Here is a 23087-nt window from a genome sequence, read left to right on the forward strand (position 1 = left end):
CTGGAATATATTTCGAGACACTAAAATTAAATTATTGCCAATTGAGACATTGTAATAAGCTTAACCTCGAGATCAGTTTAGGAAGTCTCGAGATAATTGAACTTATGTCTGGAGATAAAATAGTCTTTGTTTCGAGATAAGGGTATATTGAAGCTAAATTCATTTTACCATATTCTAAGTCTTGAGATAAGGAACATCGAAATTAAAATAATGAAATAGGAAAAGTTTATCTCATAAATGCGTGACCTAACTCTCAAATTGATTTAGCATAATCCTATAACTCGATGAATCAAATTATTAAACATTATAAACGTAAGTTTGTAAATAAGATAGATGTTTGAATTGATATGAATGATGATTATACATTGAATGATATGATTAAGAAACAAATTAGTCTGAGTTGTTTCGACAACATAATATGATATTACACAAATCGATAATCAAATTAAGTGCGGAGCATTACATGTAATGGTATCAAATTTAAGGATTCAATTGAAACTTTTAATAAAATTAAAACAGATTATATTCTCCTTTCTAGTTCAAAAATATTTCAATTTTATGCTTTATTAATGCTTTCACAATAGAATATGATTGATGGAAAAATTAAATTGACATGCTTGTTTCAATGAAGATCTGATGATAATTTTAAAATTATTATTTTAATAATTTTCAGTAATTTTTATCACTAAAAAATTTATTAGATAACTTTCGAATTTTAATTAGCGACAAAAAAGATTTCCCATAAATAACAATGTACATAAAAAACCAAGTATTTGCAGAGGAAAAAAAACTGCATTGGTGATCCAAATATGAAAATGTCTTGACTTATTTGGTTGAACATCTAATTTGGCCAGCATTTGCATGCAATGAAGAACAAAACAAGCACTGGATGTATAAAATAAGCAGACGATAGAGAAATGAAGCACATTTAATTTCCTATTAAGTTGCACATCACACACAAACACAAGACTCCAAGTGGATGTCATGCCATAAAATAAAAAAAACTACTCGATATTAAAATTTGAACTCATAACCAACAAGCTACAAGTGAACACAGTATCAAAAATTTTGACAATCATCATAATATATAAAAGGGCAGATTAGAAAATATGCGCAAAAACATTTTTATTATTGTTTCCTTATGATGCACCACCATTTGTCGATGCATCCATGGCCTCACCCTCAGCTCCACCCTCAGCTTTATCACCCTTCTTACCTGCACAAACCAAGTACATGTTCTTCAGTTTTTACTACAAAACCCTCAACATTTGCTTCCAATATAGGTTAAAATATGCCATAAGTCCCTGCATTCATTGTAAACTTGAAATTTAATCCCTATACTTTTATTTTTTAAAATTCAGTCCTCAAATTTTCAGATATCCAAATTTATGTCCAACGGTCAACACTGTTCTACAACATTTTTTAAACCTCCAATATAATATCAACATATACGTCATACCTTTCTTCTTCTTCCCACCACCTTTCTTCTTTGTCTTTGTTCCCAAAGCCAACCAGGCCTTGATTTCGGGATCATCTATCGTCTTGGTTGGCTGCAGTTCTTGCAGGGGATGGGATGTAATCCGATCTGATCCATTTGGCATTAGCAATACTGTAAATTTGATATGAGCAACATAATCACCTGCAGAATTTTGGTACATAACAGGTAAGCTCATTGTGAATATATTACAAGATACAATCTTCTGTTCATTATCAAACAAGATTTCAGCCATGAATGCCTACCAGGCTTCTCATAGAGAACAGGGTATGGCTGCAAGAGATCGTGATTCACACATTCAACTAAACCTAGACGAGCCCTTTTCTCTTCCAAGGCACTGTTTGAGGAAAACCCATGTTAAGTGTCAAACAGCAGAAATAATCACCAATGCAAAACTCAGAACAAGTGCAAAACAATTACAAACCGAGCGGTGAATGGCAGGATGGGGAATCTCTGATTTATCTCGCTGAAAATAAATCTAGAGGCCTTCATCTTTAAATGATAGTTCTTGTCGACAGCTCTCTTATAAATAGTTGTCTGCTTCTCATCCAACAACTTTGGCTGCAATTTCAATAACACATTGAAATCTTCAATGATAAATTAACCCCAACACAAGTATAGCAACAATGTTGAAAAACAAGAGAAGACAATTACCTTGCCTTCACCAGTGCTTGCAACTATATCTACAGCATAAACTTCATTCTCCTCAAACTCTGCATCATCAACTCTTGTATCTGGATTGGAGACGCTTAGTATGACTTTGTTCCCGTCTATCACAAACTGCTTCAGTTGATGGCTAAGAACACCTTCAACAATTTTGCAATCATAAGCTGCAGCTACCTTCTGAATTGCATCAGATACATCTTTGTTCTGCCATTAAAATAATAATGAAAAGAAACTAAGTACAATGAACAATTCTGATTTTAAATACACAATGATGCAAAAACAATATAAATCGCAAAGGAAACTAGCTATGCATTTATTAGAAAAGCAGTTCACAAGCAGTCTGTTCAAAAAGGATAAATGATAAAAATATTTCCCTATCAGAGTAACTATGACAAAAGCTTCACTTGGATGTTGGTCCATAGCTTATGAAAACTATTCATCACATAGGGTGATTTGCAGATGGAAACAAGAAAATTCTTTAGAATAGTGATAAATCGAGTAGTAGACACTAGACAGCTTCTCAATGTTTGACAAAAACAACATTAAGAGTAAAGCCAGCTTTATGGTATTTTTTAAAGAAAATTTAGGTCCCATAGACAATTGGAATAAAACAAGAAACTGTTTAACTCCTCAAGGAGCCTAGCATGACCAGACATAGTATTGGCAACAGGGAAAAGAGGAGACCGATAAGAAATTGATCACCTCGGCAAAGTTGCCCAGCCTTCAAATTTTTATTCTACATCTTACATAGAGTGACAACCACTTCACGATAGTTTGATAAAAACAAGCCCGAGGATAACTACTTTAGATCTAGTTTGATAAAAGTAATCATGAGGGTAACACCCACTTCAAGGTAAGCTTTAAAGAAAATTTAGGTCCCTTGGGCAATTGGAAATAAAAGAATATGTTTATATCCTCAAGTGCCTAGCATGACCAGACATGATATTGGCAACAGGGAAAAGAGGAGATTGAAAAGAAATTAATCAGCTCGGCAAAGTTGCCCAGCCTTCAAATTCTATTCTACACCTTACAGAGTGACAACCACTTTATAGTAACTTTTAAAGAAAATTTAGGTCCCTTGGGCAATTAGAATAAAACAAGAAAATGTTTATATCCTTAAGGAGCCTAGCAAGACCAGACATAATATTGGCAACAGGGAAAAGAGGTGATCCATAAGATATTGACCACCTCGGCAAAGTTGCCCATCCTTCAAATTCCAGCCTACATCTTACAGAGTGATAACCACTTCATGATAATTTGATAAAAACAATTCCTAGAGTAACTACTCTAAATCTTGTTTGATAAAAGAAATCACGAGGCTAACAGCCACTTTATAGTATTTTTTAAAGAAAATTTAGGTCCCTTAGGCAATTGGAATAAAACAAGAAACTGTTTATATCCTTAAGGAGCCTAGCATGACCAGACATAATATTGGCAACAGGGAAAAGAGGAGATCGATAAGAAATTGACCACCTCGGCAAAGTTGCCCAGCCATCAAATTTCTATTCTACATCTTACATAGAGGGACAACCACTTCACAATAGGTTCGTAAAACCATGAGAGTAACACACTTTATGGTTGTTTTTAAAGAATTACACCAAAAGGATGGAAAATTTGATGCAAAAACTGAGTTGAGGTAACAATTCCCCTATCAGAGTAACTATGACAAAAAGCTCCATTTGGATATAGATCCATAGCTAATAAAAAAGAGTTCATCATTTAGGGAATCAAGTGAAAGTGACATTAAAATAGTCTTTTCTCTTTTCAAAAATCAACCACAGACTTAACTCGAAAATCAGAAGTTAGGCTAAAGAATTTTGAGGCAGCAAAAGCAGAACTAGATAAACAAACATTCAAAGACAACAAAAGCATAACATGGAATGTCATAGCCCAGATATAAAAACCAATAAAAGGCCTAGCATGGCCAAACATAATAATAGTAACAGAGAGAAGAGAAGATTGTCCGGAAACCGATCACCTGGCTAAACATAATTTTCTACCATACATGTTACAATCAATTTAAAGAATTACAGCAAAAAGATAGAGGAACACCACAAAATTTGTTGCAAAAACTGAGTTGAGAGAACAATTCCCCTATCAGAGTAACTATGACAAAAAAGCTTCATTTGGACATAGATCCATAGCCAATAAAAAAGAGTTCATCATTTAGGGGGTCAAGTGAATGTGACAAATTAAAACAGTCTTTACTCTTTTAAAAATCAACCACAGCTTCAACTCAAAAACCAGAAGTCAGGCTTGAGAATTTTGAGGCGCAAAAGCAGAAATAGGTAAACAAACATTCAAAGCCCACAAAAAGATAAACATGGAAATGGCATAGCCCAGATATTCAAAACAATTTACCTTTTTTCCAGGCCTTACAAGCCTCAAGGCCACTTCAGCAGCAGTATTTGCAGCAGCAACAACATCAGCCTGCTTACCAGTGATTGGCCCGCTCTGAACAACATGAGTATGAGCAACTACCGCAATAAACCCATCAATGTGGCAACCCATGTCACTACATTCAAGGTAGGGACAAACGAAAACAAACAATTCAGTTGCCACTCAGAACAAGAAGTCCCCATTAAAACATTTAACATAAATGCTAATATAAAGCTTACATCTTGACCATATCACCTTCTTCCAACTCCGAGGTGTCACTAGCAAGTGGAGAGAAATGGCAGACTGTGTTGTTTACAGAGAGACAAGTAGGGAAGGCAACACCCCTCTCAATCTTCTTCTTAGAATTCTTGTACATATTACCTGTTTGCCTTTACATTACACAAACAAAAAACCATAAATTTACTAATTTCATTATCAATTTTCAAACATATATCCAATAGCAATTAAACACTTACTCTCTTATAAATGCATCACCCTTCTCACAAATGTCAACAATCTTAGCTTTGGGCTTACATTCTTTTACAACTAATTGTAACGCTTCTGCAAATTTCCAAACACAACAACAAAAAAAAACAAAATATTAAACAACAATTACATTAAAAACACATTTCCAATAAGCTAAAGGCGAAGAGATTAACTGTTAACAATCTCAGCAGCGCCCTTGTATTTTGTAACAACTTCAGAGGAGCTGAGATCCAGCTCCTTCTCCTCTCTCTCGTCGTCTGACATCGCTTTCGAGTCTTATCAAGAATCTATCTAATTGCCGCAAAAATAAATAAATAAAAATTCTAAAAAAATAAATCTATATCTGAAAATCAGCTGCAATAATCGAAGAGTAAATCAAGAGATTGAAATTTTTAAAAGAGCTCACTGGTTGAAATTGGCGGCGGCGAGTGAAAGCGCTAGGGTTTTGGAGGGAGTATATAAACTAAAATAGGAAGGGCGGGTGGTGAGTAGTGAAGTAGAGAGTTAGGGTTACGGTTCTTTACGGCAGCGTTTGGTTATATAGGAAAATTTCGCTTTGCAGCGACTCGCTAGGGTTTTCTATTTTTGTATTCGGTTTTCGGTGTAATAAAAAAGAAAGGGCTAATTATCTGCATACTCCTTCCAATTATTTAATTTCACTACTCTGACCCCTCCATTTTTCAAATTTCAATTGTAAAATTAAAAGAAAAGTAAAAACAGGTGGTTGAAGAGGGGAGTATGAACTGTGCCAGTTTAAGTTTAAAATTAGGTTTATGTATAATATCAATATCATAAATAATTGTTTAATTTTGTAATGGTTCGGAATTTAAAATTTTAGACAATTTTGTTTATATTATTAATAAATTATTAAATTTTGTTTAAATTTATCTATATATATTTTAAGGGACACTTAAAAAATTATCATGTGTGCAAAGATATGTCGGAATTACGATGAGGATAAGCTTTAAGTGGAGAATTTACCTTTGGAAGCTATGCGGTGCTTCGAAATTGATGGTCGGAGGCTGCACTTGTTGGATTAGATCGGGCTCTCTCTTCGGCTTTGGCAGTGGAGGTCTGAAACGTTTATTTTGTCATCTCAGAGGTCGTGCATGTCAAGTTCTGAACACAAACTCTAGTGATTCTTTCTCATGGGTGAAGCTCTGTTGTGTTTTTCTCTTCTGTTTGTTGGACTTCGATCAGGATCAGGGAAGGGTTTTTATGAAACTAGATACCAAAATCAGCTTGTATCCCCTTCCTTAGCAAACATTTATTGATCATATCATTAACATATCGAAATTTTTAATCTAAATTTTGTATAATTAACTAAAATTTTCCCATCACATCCCAATCTGAATTAAAAATTGTATATTCTATTCAACACTAATCACCAACGTTGTAGTTCACTCCAACGTTGCAACTCTCTAAATTTATTCTAGAATAACAAAATGAAAACTAAAAGATTTGAAAGAATAAAACGGTGAACGGTAAATTTTTAGCTTTTTTATATATATAATAGAGGAAAAGAACAATGGCTACTATACTTAATTATCCTTGTGTAGGTGATTCTTACGTTGTTAGCATGTAAAGTCGATTTAGCTTCTTCAAGAGGTTCATTGAAAAAAACGATATTCAAGTTCCCTTATTTTTGCATCATTAGACAATGCATCGGCTACACCACTTGTCTCTCGATACACCTACTTTAGACAATACATGGATCACAGCATTTGAGGAATGGATTTGTGAATGGTGATATGAGAAATTCAATAAAAAATTTAGTAGAATTGAGATTTTAAAGATTTAAGTTTGAATCTAAACCGTATATAAATTTTGAGTTACAAATTTTAGAAAATGATATTAATTAATTGGTAAAGAATATAAACTAATTTGGTATCCCGATTTCATATAATCATTTTCTTTCTTCTTTCTTTTGTTTGTCTCTTTCTTTTGTTTGTCTCTTTCTTATCGTGGTTTCATATGTTGTTGATGTATTCATTTGTTATTTTCGACTCTTTTTTACCTTTAATGAAATTCGGTTTGCATATTTTCTTTAAAAAAAAGTACGTTTTCTAATTTTTTCTTATTTTTAAACATTTTTATTATACTATTGGACATTTGTCATCCACGACAAAAATATGATCAAAGAGATTTTCAATGTATAAACCTTGTCCCATCAAATGTAGTAGAGATTGTAGTTTGAGGTAAGGAAGGGTCATAAAAATTTATTATAAGACCAACAATGGGTGTCAAGAATGTTTTGCAAGGATGGCAATCAAAATCAACCTTCCCTCATCTCTTATATCAAAGATTAAGATTGGAGATCAAATCCAATGTGTAGAGTATGAAGGTGTTCCCAATGTTTGTTTTGATTGTGGCCGCTATGGTCAATCGATATTATCATGTAGAGATTAGATTTATCAACATACTTTAGATTTTCTTGAAAATTTCCTTTAGTTTATAAAATAGTTTTAAGTGGTAATTTGTAAATGAATTTTAATTTAACATATGATTTATTTAATAGATAAATTTTAATTTGATGAGTCGAAAAGATAAGAACTCAAAAATTAAAAATGGAGAAAAAAAACAAGAAAGAGAGAGTTAAAATGGAGCGAGTTGGGACTTGGAGGTGATTGTTGTTGTTGGAGTAGATTGTTGATATATAGCCTCAATGAAGAAGCTGAGTTGAGTGAAGAGGACATTGAAGCTGAGTTGAGAGAGAGAACTTTTACTGTACGAACAACACTGCCATTTCTACCATGTAAATAGTACTTTTGCATGTATCATCAATTAAAATTTTTGACTTTTTAGTCAAAAAAAGAATTTTGGGTTGACAAAGAAAACCCCCCAAGACCAAAACTGTAATCTTGAGAGCAAATTCAGCCAAGTGGAAGAACAAGTTACAATACTCGTTGCTGAGAGTTTGAGTTGAAGCTGGTTTCTTGGTTGCCAAACACTTGAATTGAGTCCATTGATAAATTCTTTGAAGTTCCTTGCTGTTGTTCCTTAATGAATGAAAGTCTGTTTATATAGAATTTTGAAATGGTTGTATGCATGAAACTGGATTGGTCTGTGCTTGTAAGTGGAAAACATTGTTATGGCTTATCCTCCATTGGAGTCAAGTAAATTCAAAAAGGTTTCTTTACTGGGTTTTCGCCAATATTGAGCTGCAACCTGCAAATCTTCTCATTTATCAACAAAAATGGAAAAGAAAAAAGATAAAATCATTGGAGATGCGGGGTATCGATCCCCGTACCTCTCGCATGCTAAGCGAGCGCTCTACCATCTGAGCTACATCCCCCTTGCTGAAAGTTGTAAGCTGTAAGTAATTAATTAACAAGGCTTAGAGATTTCATGCAAGACTACTAGTGTCAACAAACCTATAAAAATATCTTAAAAGCCTTTGCACTAGAAGTAGGAGTTGAAACACATTTTAAACAAAAAAAAAAAAATGTAAATTAGTATTTGTACATTAAATCAAAAGGTAAATCGATCATTTTTTTAATTTATATTGTTAAAAACTGGTTTGGTTAACAAAATAATGACATTTGGCATGGATAAGATTTTAACAAAAGAAATGAATAAGATTTTTAACAAAATGACCGTTTTGCTTTTTGATCTAGCTTATAGAGTTTTGATCTAGCTTATAGAGACCAATTTGTCTATTTTTTTAATAGAAAAGGCAAAATGCAATCCGATATTATTAAACTTGCATTCTATTATTTGATACATTTGTTTGACCTTTGGAGTATATTATAACCACCTAATGCATCCAACTTAAGATGCTGCAATTACCTTATTTAGAAGAAGAAAAGAGAATTCACCCAAACACCAATAAGGAATTGTCTTGTTTAAAAGGCGCCTCTTGGCCACATTAGTTATCTTATAGACACTAACTTCCTACATGTGTTACATATGAACAAACACTAAAGTCAACATTGACATCAACCACACATGAGAGCTTTCTAGCAAGTTTAATGTCTCATTCATCGCATCCAAAAGGACATGTTGACCACCTTTATAAGTCAATCAACTTTCTCCTAAACGTTGACACTTATACTAAGAGACACAATATCCAAAAATTCGGTCAAACTATTTAAAGAACCTTCTACTATCTCATACAACTCTCAACACCATCAAATGAATCATTGTCAACAGGAACAAGTCCAGGATTTTACTCTAAGGGAGGCGAAACTTTAAAATTCGAACGACCTTCTTTTTAACATAAAAAAATGTCAATTCTTTTTAGATAATTTTTTTCTTATCAAACAAATCAATTTAATATTTTTTTAAAAACATGAACAATTTAACTATAAAAAATTAAAAGAAAAAAATCACAGAATATAAAATTAAATATTTCTTTCCAATATGCAAAAAAGAACAACTAATACTATACTAAAAACTTCATAAATATCATTATAAATCTAAAAATTAAATTAAAAAAAATTAGCCTTAGTCTTATTTATCAACACCAAATCTAAAATATATGATAATTTTTATATAAAATTAAAAAATCTAAAAATTCCAAATTGTGGACCACCCCGCGCCCCCTAGATGCATCCAACCATCACCCTTTTCATTGTGTATTCTAAATAAACAAAACAGGTGTGGTAGTCTTTTAACGTTATTTCCACAACATACTTAAATGCCAATGTAGATTAAAATAATGAAGTTGGGTGTGGTAAAATCACGTTATTCATATGGTTATTTTTTTATGACATGTCTAATGAAACGTTTTGAGTACTAGATTCGTCTAAAGATAGTGAAATACCTCAACTAGGAAGCAGATAGTATAACTTGTCTGCTTTGCCAATAAACTAGCTGCATGGGAACAAGAGCTTGCAAAGATCTAACGTGAACATTTTTCATGATTTCGACATCCATTTGCAGATTTGGTTTGCCAAAGAGATATCATGTCTTAACAAAGGTAGCATACCATTTTAACAATCATGCACTTATGTTTATTTAGCACGTGGTGCAAGGAAATGAGAAAGGTTAAATTGCGAAGGTCATGCAAAAAGCACAGAATCCTAAGTACCATGATATGTATAAATATGTGTGTATTGCTATATGGCCACCCCTACAATGGAAGTTCCTGTCCATGAAAATGGAGGCAAGGAGCACCAGAAGGTTCAAGTCCTAAGCTAAAATCTATGAGATTTTAACCCAAGCCTGCCTACCACATAGCTACAGGCGCGAGAAGGTCCAAGTCCTAAGCTAAAATCTATGAGATTTGAACGCAAGCTTGCCTCCTGTATAGTTACATGCATAGGGAAACTGAAAAAACGATTCAGTGCAGAATCAACGGAGTCTGAGGTTCAATTTCCAAGTCGCAATATTTAAAAATAAGAAAGAAAAAAGAGAAGAAACGTCTCAACTCTTTAACAGGCTCTCATTTAGCCGTTTCTGCTATGAAACCCCCAGTAACCCTAAATATAATGCTCCTCAGTCCTTTACTTCCTAACCAAGTAACCTGCCAGGAACCTCTCAGTTTCTTTTTTTTTTTAAGAACCTTTGAGCTTTTACCTGGGATTTTAATGGAGAGTTTTCTCATATCAAAATCTGGTTTAAAGCCTCTTCCTCGTATCTACATAAGACCCATAACTGGTCTTGTCCCAAGAAATTACTTCTCAAAGCCAAGATTTTTACATACAAGCAAGTGTTTTTCTGATCTAAAGGTGACTACACCATTGAAAGTTGCATCCGTAGAAGAAGATGAAGAAATAAATGAGAGAATGCATGGTATTAACAAGATTGGAGAGCAAGAAGAAGAGACAATATTTGACCCTGCAGCTCCCCCACCGTTTAACTTAGCTGATGTAAGAGCAACCATACCCCAGCATTGTTGGGTAAAGGATCCATGGAAATCTATGAGCTATGTTGTGAGGGATGTTGCTCTTGTTTTAAGCTTGGCTGCTGCTGTGGTTTATGTTAACAACTGGCTTGTTTGGCCTCTTTACTGGGTTGCTCAAGGAACCATGTTTTGGGCTCTTTTTGTTCTTGGTCATGACTGGTAATTCATACAATGCATTGGACACAACCTTCTTTAATTAGGCGTGTGACTGTCTCAATTTATATGTTTATTTTCTTTTCAAGGCTTAATTGGAATACATTGTGCAGCGGCCATGGCAGCTTTTCAAACAACCCCAAGTTAAACAGTTTAGTGGGGCATCTATTGCATTCTTTCATTCTTGTGCCTTACCATGGATGGTAAAATTTTGTCATAATGTTAAACTTAGTCCTCGATGTTTGCATTTTTTTGTTATTTTGTCCATTATTCTTTATCACATGAGTTTCCACACCATAGTTGAATTCACTTTCATTATGATTAACTTTTACAGGAGAATTAGCCATAGGATTCATCACCAAAACCAGGGTCATGTTGAGAATGATGAATCATGGCACCCGGTTGGTTAAACTTTTCACTGATCTTTTATGGTGCTTGCTTGTTTGGTCTATTGCAACACCTTTGTTCTTCACCTAGTTTTTTGTGAATTTTATTACAGTTAACTGAGAAGACATACATGAGTTTGGATAACAATGAACTAACATGGCGGTTCAAGTTTCCTTTCCCCTTGCTTGTATATCCTTTCTACCTTGTAAGTGTTTATAGCTTGCTTGAGAAATTTGATCCTTGAGACATCCGAGTTATTACTGTCTGTTCTGTTGTTTTTAATTGCAGTGGGGAAGAAGTCCAGGCAAGACTGGTTCTCACTTTGATCCTAACAGCGAATTGTTTGTCCCAAGTGAGAGAAAAGATGTTATTACATCCAGCTTATGTTGGACAGCCATGGCTGCTATTCTTGTTGGTCTAGGCTTCACAATGGGTCCTATGCTGTTGCTTAAACTATATGGTGTTCCTTATTGGGTAGGTTTCAACTTTCTTTTGGGATATATTACGTCACCAACTATTAGTAATTTTTTTTTGTTCATTTAACTATGAAAAATTATAATATAGTCACCTAAACTATTTAATTTTGTCATTTTTGTTACCAGCTAACCAGCAATGACAGCTTTTAAAATTAGGATAATAGCAACTTTAACCCTCATTTTACTCCTGTTCTAGAAAATCAAACCCTCAACATTTACACATTCTGTAATTTGGTCTTTTTGCGGTTTTGCTATGCTTTGGGACCCTTTCACCTAAAAAGCTAAAAAAAAGTTTATTAGCTAATTTTGATTAAAAATATACAAAAAAAAAATAAACATAAAAAATCCAAGATAATAATTTTCATCTTTTCTCATTCTTTTAAAATTAATCCTCAACGTCACAAAAAAAACTGTAAAAGGAAGACCAAATTACACAATGTGTAAACATTGAGGATTAAATTCTTTTGAATTAAGACTAAATTGACATAATTTATAAACATTGAGTATTAAAGTTGCTATTATGTCAATTTTACAAATTGCCACAATTAGCCAACTAGTGACAAAAAGATAAAATTGAATAATTGGATGATCGTTTTATAACTTTTTATAATTAAATGACCTAAAAAGAAATTTACTAATAGATGAATAATTACTTGTATAGTTTACCCTTCTTTTGGTCATACATATGTATTTACCAGTTATAGAATACAGCTTGACTTTGTTTTCAAGTTTAGATATTCGTAATTTGGTTGGATTTTGTAACATACATGCATCATCATGGTCATCAAGACAAACTTCCTTGGTACCGTAGGAAGGTATGATTCTCTTACCTTGGTCTAATATGTTCTGTCTGTGAGAAGACATCTTTTTGGTTTATTTTGAACTTGACATTACAACATTCTGCAGGAATGGAGTTACTTAAGGGGAGGGCTTACAACACTTGACCGTGATTATGGATGGATGAACAACATTCATCATGATATTGGAACCCATGTTATACACCATCTCTTTCCTCAGATCCCTCATTACCACTTAATAGAGGCTGTGAGTTCATCTCTTTAGTAGTTTTGGCTTGGGTAAAGATACTATGGAAGTCCCCGTATTAGGATTTAGATTGCATTTTGCCTTATTTACTCAAAAAATTGAATAAACTAGTCCCTTACGTTAAATCAAAGAGAAAATTAGTCCTTTCAGTTAAAATTTCCATCTATTTCTATTGTTAAATTGGCATGACTGATAGAATAACCAGATAGTTACATATGATACGTCACGTGTACCTCATGTTAACATATAGAGATGGATGAAATTTTTAATACGAGGATCATTTTGCTCTTTACTCTAACATGTAGGTATTAATTTACTCATTTTTTAGTAAAGGGGCAAAATGTAATTTAACTTCTAATACAAAGTCCTCCGTGGTAGTTTTACTTTTTGGCTTGTGATATGCTCTTTTTTCTATTTATTTTATGTGTCCTAATGTTTTGGTCTCATAGACTAAGGCAGCTAAGCCGGTTCTTGGAAAATACTATCGGGAGCCAGAACGATCAGGACCTCTACCTTTTTACCTCATCGGGGTTTTTATAAGAAGCTTGAAGGAAGATCACTACGTTAGTGACACTGGCGATGTTGTCTACTACAAAACTGACCCAAACATTTTCAAGTCAGCATGATGCTTCATAAAACTTCAAGCTTTTTGAACCGGACTCGGGTGCTTAACCATAAGAGATCTAAGCACTGAACTTTGTATGGCCATGGTGAGTACCATGGTCATGTGGTACTTACACTATAAGTTATGAAGTAGAATTAACAAGAGAAATTGAATACGGCGAGGCATATAAGTGGGGGTATATCAGTATATATATCTATCTATCCATCTATCTATCTATATCAGCATTCTACTACTAAATGAAACTGTATGTTTTTATTGTTGTACAAGAGAAGCAGTAATTATTTAAAGACAATTAACACATTTATTACTTAATTGAATCCTATGGAACATGAAAGAAGAGAAAAACACTTTCAAGTCTCTTAGATTTCATATTTGAAGACTTGGAAGAGATGTTTGGGGGTCAAATACTTAATCTGGTTTCATGCAAATTACAGACATGTTGAAAAAAAAATAATGGTTTCATGATGCAGCTTTAGGCATAGAATGTATATTTTCTACCTTCGCCGAGGTAGTTGAATCAACTTTCCTTCCTCCGTCAAAGGTGGCCAATACAAATTCATGATTTCAGTAGCAGGAGTAGATGAATTGATCGTCACTTCAGGCTCTTGCCTTCCTTGCATGCCATAGTCCATGTCTTGATTGACTTGGTCTTTGGAATTCAATGGCATTTCACCTGCAAGATCTCTTGCATCAGAGGGTGTTGGCATATTTGGCTCTTGCGTTCCAGGCATGCTACGGTTCGTGTTTTGATCGATGGAACTCGATGCCATTTCACCTGCAGCATCTCTTACATCCTCGGGTGTTGGAATATTCAGCTCTTGCCTTTCTTGCATGCTACGGTTCGTGTTTTGATCGATGGAACTCGATGCCATTTCACCTGCAGCATCTCTTACATCATCGGGTGTTGGAATATTCAGCTCTTGCCTTTCTTGCATGCTACGGTTCGTGTTTTGATCGATGGAACTCGATGCCATTTCACCTGCAGCATCTCTTACATCATCGGGTGCTGGAATATTCAGCTCTTGCCTTTCTTGCATGCTACGGTTCATGTTTTGATGGACTTGATCGTCGGAGCTCGATGGCATTTCACCTGCAGCATCTCTTGCATCAAAGGATGTTGTCATATTCAGCTCTTGCCTTCCCTGCATGCTACTGTTCATGTTTTGATAAACTTGATTAGTGGACCTCAATGGCCATTCACCTACAGCATGTCTTGCATAAAAGGGTCTCTGTATATTCGGTTCTTGCCATCCCTGCATGCTTCGGCTCATGTTTTCATAAACTTGATTAATGGAACTCAATGGCTGTACACCTACAGCACAACTTCCATAAAAGGGTATTCGAATATTCGGCTCTTGCCTATATACTTGATTGTTGGAAATTGGTGGCCCTTGCCTTCCCTGCATCCAATGGTTCATGTTCCAATTGACTTGATTATTGGAACTCAATGGCCTACCTATAGCACCTCTTGCACAAAACGGTGTCCAAACATCCATCTCTTGTCTGCCCTGTAAGCTTTGAGTTGACACGGAACGTCGTCGTTGACCAGAACTAGATTGACCATATGACGCTGTTGAAGGTCGGCCCTTTCCGATCCGAGCATCTTTCAGCATCTCAACAATTGTAGAACAATCAGAATTAATAGCACACTCAATTGCAGTGGCTCCATCTGAAGTGGAAACTCTAACAACATCGGCCTTAAAATTTCCAACTATATACTCCACCACTTTTGGACTATTAGTCATTGCAGCAATCATCAATGGTGTCCTCATCAAAACCTTAAGCTCGTCTTTAGACCCAGTTAATGGGAAACACCGGAAAGGAATTTCGGCATCGATATCATATGTTGAACTACAGAGGAGGCGACCGAAATATGTCACGTTGTCCAAGATAATTGCTTGAACCAAATCTGAATAAGAATCAGTTACCATCTCCATACAGTCTTGTCTGCAACATTTCAATGTAAAAGGATTTCATATCATTAACACAGAAAACATATATAATAGGAAACAAGATCAATATCAGCTAAACTAGGATTCCAAATGCTATTCTTTTTAAAAATTGAAGATCATGCAGTAACTATTAAACCAAGAAGAGACAAAAAGAACTTAAAAAAAATCACCCAAGAAAACACCATACATATATATATATGAACAATGGTGTAATAAAAGTTGGGTTTTCTTGTACAAGAAGTAAAGATCAAGAATCAAAGCTTTTGAAACAAGAAAATGGATGCAGAAGAAAGAAAACAGAAAGGCTTACTTACATGATTCACGTTCAAAGAACTTGAAAAGAGTGAAAGACGGACTGTACAATCACCTTTGGAACAGACAAGTTGGTAGAGATACGCCGATGCAAAAACAAAACAGAGTGTATGTGTTTAAATATATATATATATATATATATATATATATATATTCTTGAGATTGGAGTTGGAATTTAGAAATTGAGAGCTTTTGTTTTGTTTTATTTAGAATAATATCAAAAAGGGAAGGCAAAGTTGTTCATTTATATATGTTATTATGACTTGATTGTTTATCTGTTGGAATTTGGATTAAAAACGAAATAAGAATGTTTAATGATCATGTTTTTGCATGTGGGACGTAGAAAATATACTTATGTGATGATTTTTTTAAGTATAATAATTATTTTATGAAAATAGTTTAAGTGCCAAAGCTCGTTTAAAAGTTCGTTTATTGACTCGTTTATCTAATAATGATATTTTCTTATAAAAATTCTATTAGTATATATTAATAAAATTATATTGGTTTGTATTTTTATAATATAATTATTAATATTTATATTTAACTATTTTATATCTAAACAACGTGTGTATTTATTGTTTGTTTGTTTATTATTTATTAACATTGTTCATGAACATGTTCGTAAATATTAAACAAACGAACATGAACACATAATTTTAAATAAATGAACATGAACAAAAATTTGAAATTCTTAATGAATACAAACTGGAACGAACAAGTTTAAAAATAAACAAACGAACATGAATAGAGGTTTGTTTGTTCAAGCTCGGTTCATTTACAGCCCTATTTGGGGTTGAGAAAGACTACATGGTGCATAGAGTTCCATTGGACTTGGGCTAACAAAATTTTAGGCTCGATTGATAGGTTCGGCCCAATCCAAAAAAATGGGTTTAAATTTTTATCCAAGTCTGACTTGGATAAAAATGTTAAAATTCAGGGCCATATTAATTTTTTTTTACTTATTTATATAAAATGTTTAAAAAAACATAATATATCAAAAACACTAAAAACATTAAAATAAAATATTTCCCAACAAATTAAAAATAAATTAAAAAAATTATACTTAAATAACATTAACATAGGTGCAACTAAATGAGCAAATGCCTTTAAAATAATAATAAAATTAACAATAAAACAAGAGTTATACAATATCCAAACAATAACAATATAATAGTGAAATGACAGCAAAATGGTGGAAAATAGTGGGAAATAGAGGTGCTCATGGGCCGGGCGGCCCGGCCCGGCCCGGCCCGACGGCCCGCCCGAAATATGGGAGGGTTTGGGTAAAAATATAGGCCCGAAATATAGGCTTGGGCAAAAAAACGAGGCCCGTTTAGAAAACGGGCCGGGCCTCGGGCACACTTTTTTGGCCCGGGTCCGGCCCGGCCCGGCCCGACATAATAAATATATTTATTTTTTTAATTTTAAAATATTTTTTACATACTTTTTTAATTTTTTTAAATTTTAAAATATTTTTAAAATACTTTTTTTAATTTTAAAATATTTTAAAAATACTTTTTTAATTTTTTAATTTTAAAATATTTTAAAATATTTTAAAATACTTTTTAATTTTAAAAATTTTAAAATAAAATGGGCGGGCAGGTTGGGCCCGGGCTTATGATTTTTTCCCGGGCCTGGCCTGGGCAAAATCTTAGGCCCATATTTCGGGCTGGGCTGGGCCCGAGCCTAGGACCCGGGCCGAAATTTTTTTATGGGCCCGGCCCGACCCGGCCCATGAGCACCTCTAGTGGGAAAACAACAGCAAAATAGTTTTTTTTTTTTGCAAAGTCGGGCTGGGCCCAAGAAATAATACCCGCAACCCAACTCATTTTCTAAACGGACCTTATTTTTTTTGCTTAAGTCTATTTTTAGGGTTTATATTTTTGCCCAAACCATTTCACCTTTCGAGTGGACTTTCAGACCGAACCGAGTGACCCAACCCATAAAAAATTCTATTGGTGCATATATTGATACGAAACTAAACAAAGTGTGTATATCAAGATTGAAAATTGGAATTTAAAATGACATTAACATAAATTTAGTCTTTTAACTTTTATTTATTTTATCATTTTGATCTTGATTTTTTTATTGTTTTGACTCTTAATCTTCAAATTTTAGTAAAATTAGTTCGTTTTGAATGAAAAAGTTGATTTGTTTTGAATGAAAAAGTTGATTGGAGTATATATTTTAAAAAAATTCGACAAACTAAAATTCATGAATTAAATCGCAAATTTAATATAAAATTTAACACATTATAATTGTTTTATATAAAATTTAACACTATTAAGAAAATGAATAAAATAAATAAAATTGGATAATCAAAATAATTTTTATATATAATTTATTTTTATTATTTATTATTTTGAATAATGCTACTTTGTATTAATTATATAATATAAAACCATATTGAATATAGTAAAAATCTTATAACTATATACTATTTGAAATTTTTACTATTATAATATTAAAATTATTAAAATTAAATTAATTAATATAATTTTAATTATGTTCAATAATTTGAATAATAAAAATAACTTTACATTAATTACAGTAATTAAAAGCACTTTTGTAAAAAAATAATTAAAAATTAAATTCATAAAAGCACACACTAGGCATACTATATTAGAAACTAATACAATTATAAAATCAAAAGTATATATAAATAAATTATCTGAATCACCTTTGCGTACGCAAGGATGAATATTTTGTAGCTTAGAATTATTAGAATTAGACATGGTTTTGGTGATTTCTCTAGAAGATCTGTTTGAACAGTAAAAAGATTGAGTAAAAATATAGGTTCGAAAAATGAGTTTGAATAATATTGTCTAATTTTTAAATGGATTAGGCCTCGGGTAGGATTTTTTTTTTTGCACGGGCTCGACCCGATCCGAATAAACTATTTTGCTACCATTTCGCTATTGTTTTGCTGCAATTTCGTTATTATATTGTTACTATTTTATTGTTATTGTTTGTATATTGCATAACTCTTATTTTTTTTGTTAATTTTTCTATTATTTTAGAGGCATTTGTTTGCTAAGTTGCAACTATTTTAGTATCATTTAAATATAAAGACTTTTTTAAATGTATTTTCAATTTGTTGAGAAATATTTATTTTAATATTTTTAGTGTATTTGATGTATTATATATTTTTAATTTATTTTTACAAAAACATAATCTAAAATTATTTAATATATGCGAACTGAGTCAAGCTTGAGTGTAACTTTTTTAATCTAAATTGAACTTGAGAAAAAAATTAAACTTTTTTTTCAAATCAATCCTGTGCTTAGAAAACAAACCTAATATTTTGTATCCACTTGCGCCCATGATTGGGTCTACTTAGAATATATATATATATATATATAATATAAAGTAAATTTTGTTTTCTACTGCCAAATTGTCGTCCAACATTTTGAAGTTTTGTGTGGAGACTTGGTTCATATGTTTATTAATTATACGTCATCATTATAAACTAATTAGCTACCCTCTTGACTTTCTAGCATCCCAAACATTCCAAAGATACGATCAAACGTAGAATAAGTTGGCCAATTTTAATATAAAATTTATATAACATGAATTATTCATGTGTTAGAATTTATATAAGTATAAAATATATTAAATATATTCGATTAAATCTTAATTCAGGTTTGTATCGGTATTGTTATTAGTGTAAGAGGATGTGAGTTTGAATATATTGAAGTATATTATTATACTCTTATTTTTAAAATGGTACTTTTTGGGGCGAAATTAAATTATATATTTTTACGATAGTAAAAATACAATTTCACTATTTTAATAGTCTATGCTTTTATAATTTTAAAAGATTAAATCAATTTTTTATCATTTTAGATGTTAAAATATAATTTTATCATTACTAATTCAAAAATTACAAATTATAAAAAAATCTAAGGTCAGGGTCTCTGTCAACCAAATGCGAAGCTAAGGGGGCTGGCAGGGGCCTCGACCCCTCATAAAATGAAAAATTATTATTTAGACCCTTTTAAAAATTTTAAAAATTTAAATTAGTAAAGATAAAATTGCACTTTGTCCCCCCTAAAAATTATAAAAATTTGATTTAATTCTTTAAAAATTATAAAAAAAATAGACTATAAAAAATTAAAATTTCATTCAACCCCTAAAAAATTATTCTGAATTCGGCCCCTGCTATCAACCCTGACTTAATAATGTAATTAAAATATTTTAAAATTAAAATTAATTTAAAAGAGGATGATGAGTGCAATTAAGTCTAAGTTTTAGGTTAGGTCTCAACCACAAAAACCTATTGCTGGATTACGTTCTCCAATATCCATCTTCGTTGATCAACCATAAGTGAAACCATTTGAAAATAAAACGAAGAAGATAGTCAAAGAACACAGTAGAATTAATTGTCTGGCTTTTGAATGCCGCAAAACACGACATGATCTGTCTATGATGATGTAATGTGTGAGGTAGTGGAATAACTGTTGCTATTGCAATATCATGATCTTTTGCGTTCACACTTTTTCATATTTAGACTCTCTTTTACTCCATCTCGACTTAAAATTACTGTATACACACTTATTATTATACTACATGTAAAATTAAAATATATGTAAAAGTGGGTTACACCTTCTTTCGAAAAAATGATTCCATTACTATTTTTACCATAATCAGGAGCCGAGAGAAGAGAACTTAATTGCAGATAATTTGGCTAAATTAGTTCATACTAGAAGTTTCCTTTGTTGATCTAGTTTAATTACTTTCTAAGTTTAATTTTAAATTAATTTAATATTTTATTATATTAATTAAAATATTGTTTTTATTAATATTTGTGATTTATTAGTTAAAATCTTTTTTATAATACGAATAATCAAATATTTTTATTTTATTCAAAATTTGATATGCATAATTCACATCAATTAAACCCACGATAAAAATATTAATTATATAAAAAATGATGTGAAATATAATAAAAACATAATTATTATAAAATGAAACACGCAACAATATTTAAATCTTATGATTTATCATATAATAACCTTAAATATAAAAGAAAAGCAATAATAAAAAGGGTTATAGCTACCACAAAAAACAATACTCCAAACTTGGAAGGTTTATATGATAGCTAGCTTGCATGTAAATGAAATATCATCCTAAACCAAAGCATAATAACATGAATCTTAAGCAAAGTAAAGGAAAATCAACTTTAATTATCTTAAATAAATTATAAGAAAAAGGGCTATTTTTATGTTTTATTTAGAAAAACTTTGTGAATTAATTTTATGGAGGATTTTGTGATGTTTTCAAATAATCGTATACATTCGTGGTTTTTATAAAGTTGGGTGATAAAATTCTATCATATATAAGTATCGACCTTAAAAGAAAAAGCTTGTCAATTGATCTTATGGAGGGATTTTGTTATCTTTTCAAATAATCGTAGACATTCAGGGTTTTTATAAAGTTGGGTGATAAAGTTCTATCATAAATAAGTATTGACCTTAAAAGGGTTTTGTCTTCTAATTAACTCTATGAAGAGCTTGAGTACTTGAGGTTGTCTAAAAAGGTGACAAGTTCAACAAAACGCGAGTGACTCGTCATCGTGCATTGTACGCACCCACCTACCAAAGAAATGTAAACATTTGGGGTTTGAACCAAAGGCGAATCCTTATGGGGCCTAGGGGTCCTTGGTCGCCCAAAATTTCGAGATATTTTAATTTTTCTCTTGAAATTTCTAGAAAATTTTAATTAGGTCTCATTAAAATTTTGAAAAATCTCATTAATTTCACAAAATTTTGAAAAAAGCTCCTAAAGTTTTTGAAAATTTTACTAACCCCAAAATTTAGTCTCAGGATCCACCACTAGTTTGATTCCATGCTCTTATATATGATATTATTGGGCATCTATGCTACCACTTAATCTAGTAGGGGAGGCCAAATCTTTTTGGAGAAGTTTTTGAAGTGTCACCAAACAAACTTCTCAACAGGTCAATATTATTCTCGGTTGTGGTTTTGTCACGTAACTCTATGGAGAGCATAAGTGATTGAGGCTACCTAAAGAGGTAGCAGATTTAACAAAGCGGGAGCAACTTGTCGGACTAGACTATGCAGTGTAGCGCACAACCACCTATTGCTACCACTTAATCTAACACCTTGCCAACTATGAATGTCGAGGACTATTACATGCACAACACGTGGAACTCCTTTAATTTACTTCACCAAATACATGTGTGGTCCTACCAAGATTATATCGATCGCATCACCACTTATCTAGAAGGCTAACACTCGCTCACACCTTACACAATAATGACTTTACCAACTGTGACTTCAGCACCAAGTAACTCCTCATCAACTATAAACTTCACAAACAAATACATGCATAACATGTTAAACTGCTTCGCCAAAGATAAGTGTTGGGTTACTCTTAGCATGTATTACATGTAGGATCCTATCAAATCTATATCAATTGCATCGTCATTTATCTAGAAGGTTAGCATACTCTTTGAATAGCTAACCAAAATAAAATAGATGCAAACCATGTGTCAAGACTCAAGGTCAAGAAGAGATTACCCTCTCCTATAGATATTCATCCTTGACCTTTATGCATTGTACACCCTCCTCTTCCTCTTACTATTCTCAACACTTTGCCATCATGATATCCACCATCCTCCACCTCTTATCTCTTTCCCCTCAACAAATTTATATTACATTTATAACTTCAAATTGAGCATGCATATGCATGGCCTTTATCTTGAAATGTACCCATGAAACAATATCCACGGACCAGCCTAACAAGCCAAATCATGAAGGCCAAACAATAAATCACTAGAATTCATCAAGAAAAGAGAGGAAAAAAAAAACGAATACATCACGAAATTTATATTTATACCACATGGAAATCTTGTTCCTCGTTTAGTTCCCATTATGCTTCCTTTTTCATATTTGAAGGTGGTAGTTAGCTAGGCATAATGGTAGATATAACATAGATAACCCAAATGTAGTGATCCATTTGTTATCATTATCCTACCACTAACACATAATATATTTAACACCTTGAAATGTGAAATCCTAAAGTTAATTATTGTTCAAAAGATCCTCATCATTTTAGAAGCATTAATTTTCATATCAAATTCATCCATTAATTAGGGCTATTCCAAAGTTATTTTTCTTGTTTTTAATAATTAAGTTGGTTAGGTTTAGTGCATGCATATTTATATAAGTAATATATAGCTTTCAACACAATAAATTTTATATATATATCATTAATATTTCAACAAGTTGATGGTTGAATT

General features: G+C 32.3%; 2 protein-coding genes and 1 non-coding gene across 4 annotated transcripts; 1 reads left to right on the forward strand and 2 right to left on the reverse strand.

Moving 5' to 3' along the window:
* Positions 1–910: 910 nt before the first annotated feature.
* On the reverse strand, positions 911–5596 carry LOC105786549 (ERBB-3 BINDING PROTEIN 1). Of its 2 annotated transcripts, none has more exons than XM_052620996.1 (10): positions 5433–5596; positions 5200–5317; positions 5017–5101; positions 4780–4929; positions 4523–4676; positions 2150–2365; positions 1920–2056; positions 1741–1832; positions 1460–1639; positions 911–1216 (listed from the first exon to the last, which is right to left on the reverse strand). In XM_052620996.1, the coding sequence occupies exons 2-10, from the start codon at positions 5288–5290 to the stop codon at positions 1140–1142; spliced, it is 1182 nt and encodes a 393-aa protein (XP_052476956.1). In that variant the 5' UTR covers positions 5291–5317; positions 5433–5596; the 3' UTR covers positions 911–1139. The 2 variants fall into 2 exon arrangements, with proteins under 2 accessions (XP_052476956.1, XP_052476957.1); XM_052620997.1 differs by having other exon boundaries at positions 5200–5313; positions 5433–5589.
* Positions 5597–8248: 2652 nt separating this feature from the next.
* Positions 8249–8321, reverse strand: TRNAA-AGC (transfer RNA alanine (anticodon AGC)). Its single transcript has one exon. It is a non-coding gene; the product is annotated as a tRNA-Ala (tRNA).
* A 2236-nt stretch (positions 8322–10557) lies between these two features.
* Positions 10558–13560, forward strand: LOC105786551 (omega-3 fatty acid desaturase, chloroplastic-like). The gene is made up of 8 exons (NM_001309354.1): positions 10558–11033; positions 11141–11230; positions 11362–11428; positions 11527–11619; positions 11703–11888; positions 12625–12705; positions 12797–12934; positions 13384–13560. The coding sequence occupies exons 1-8, from the start codon at positions 10558–10560 to the stop codon at positions 13558–13560; spliced, it is 1308 nt and encodes a 435-aa protein (NP_001296283.1).
* The last annotated feature ends 9527 nt before the right edge of the window (positions 13561–23087 follow it).

This window comes from Gossypium raimondii, chromosome 1, assembly GCF_025698545.1.
Source record: "Gossypium raimondii isolate GPD5lz chromosome 1, ASM2569854v1, whole genome shotgun sequence".
Classification (NCBI taxonomy): Eukaryota; Viridiplantae; Streptophyta; class Magnoliopsida; order Malvales; family Malvaceae; genus Gossypium; species Gossypium raimondii.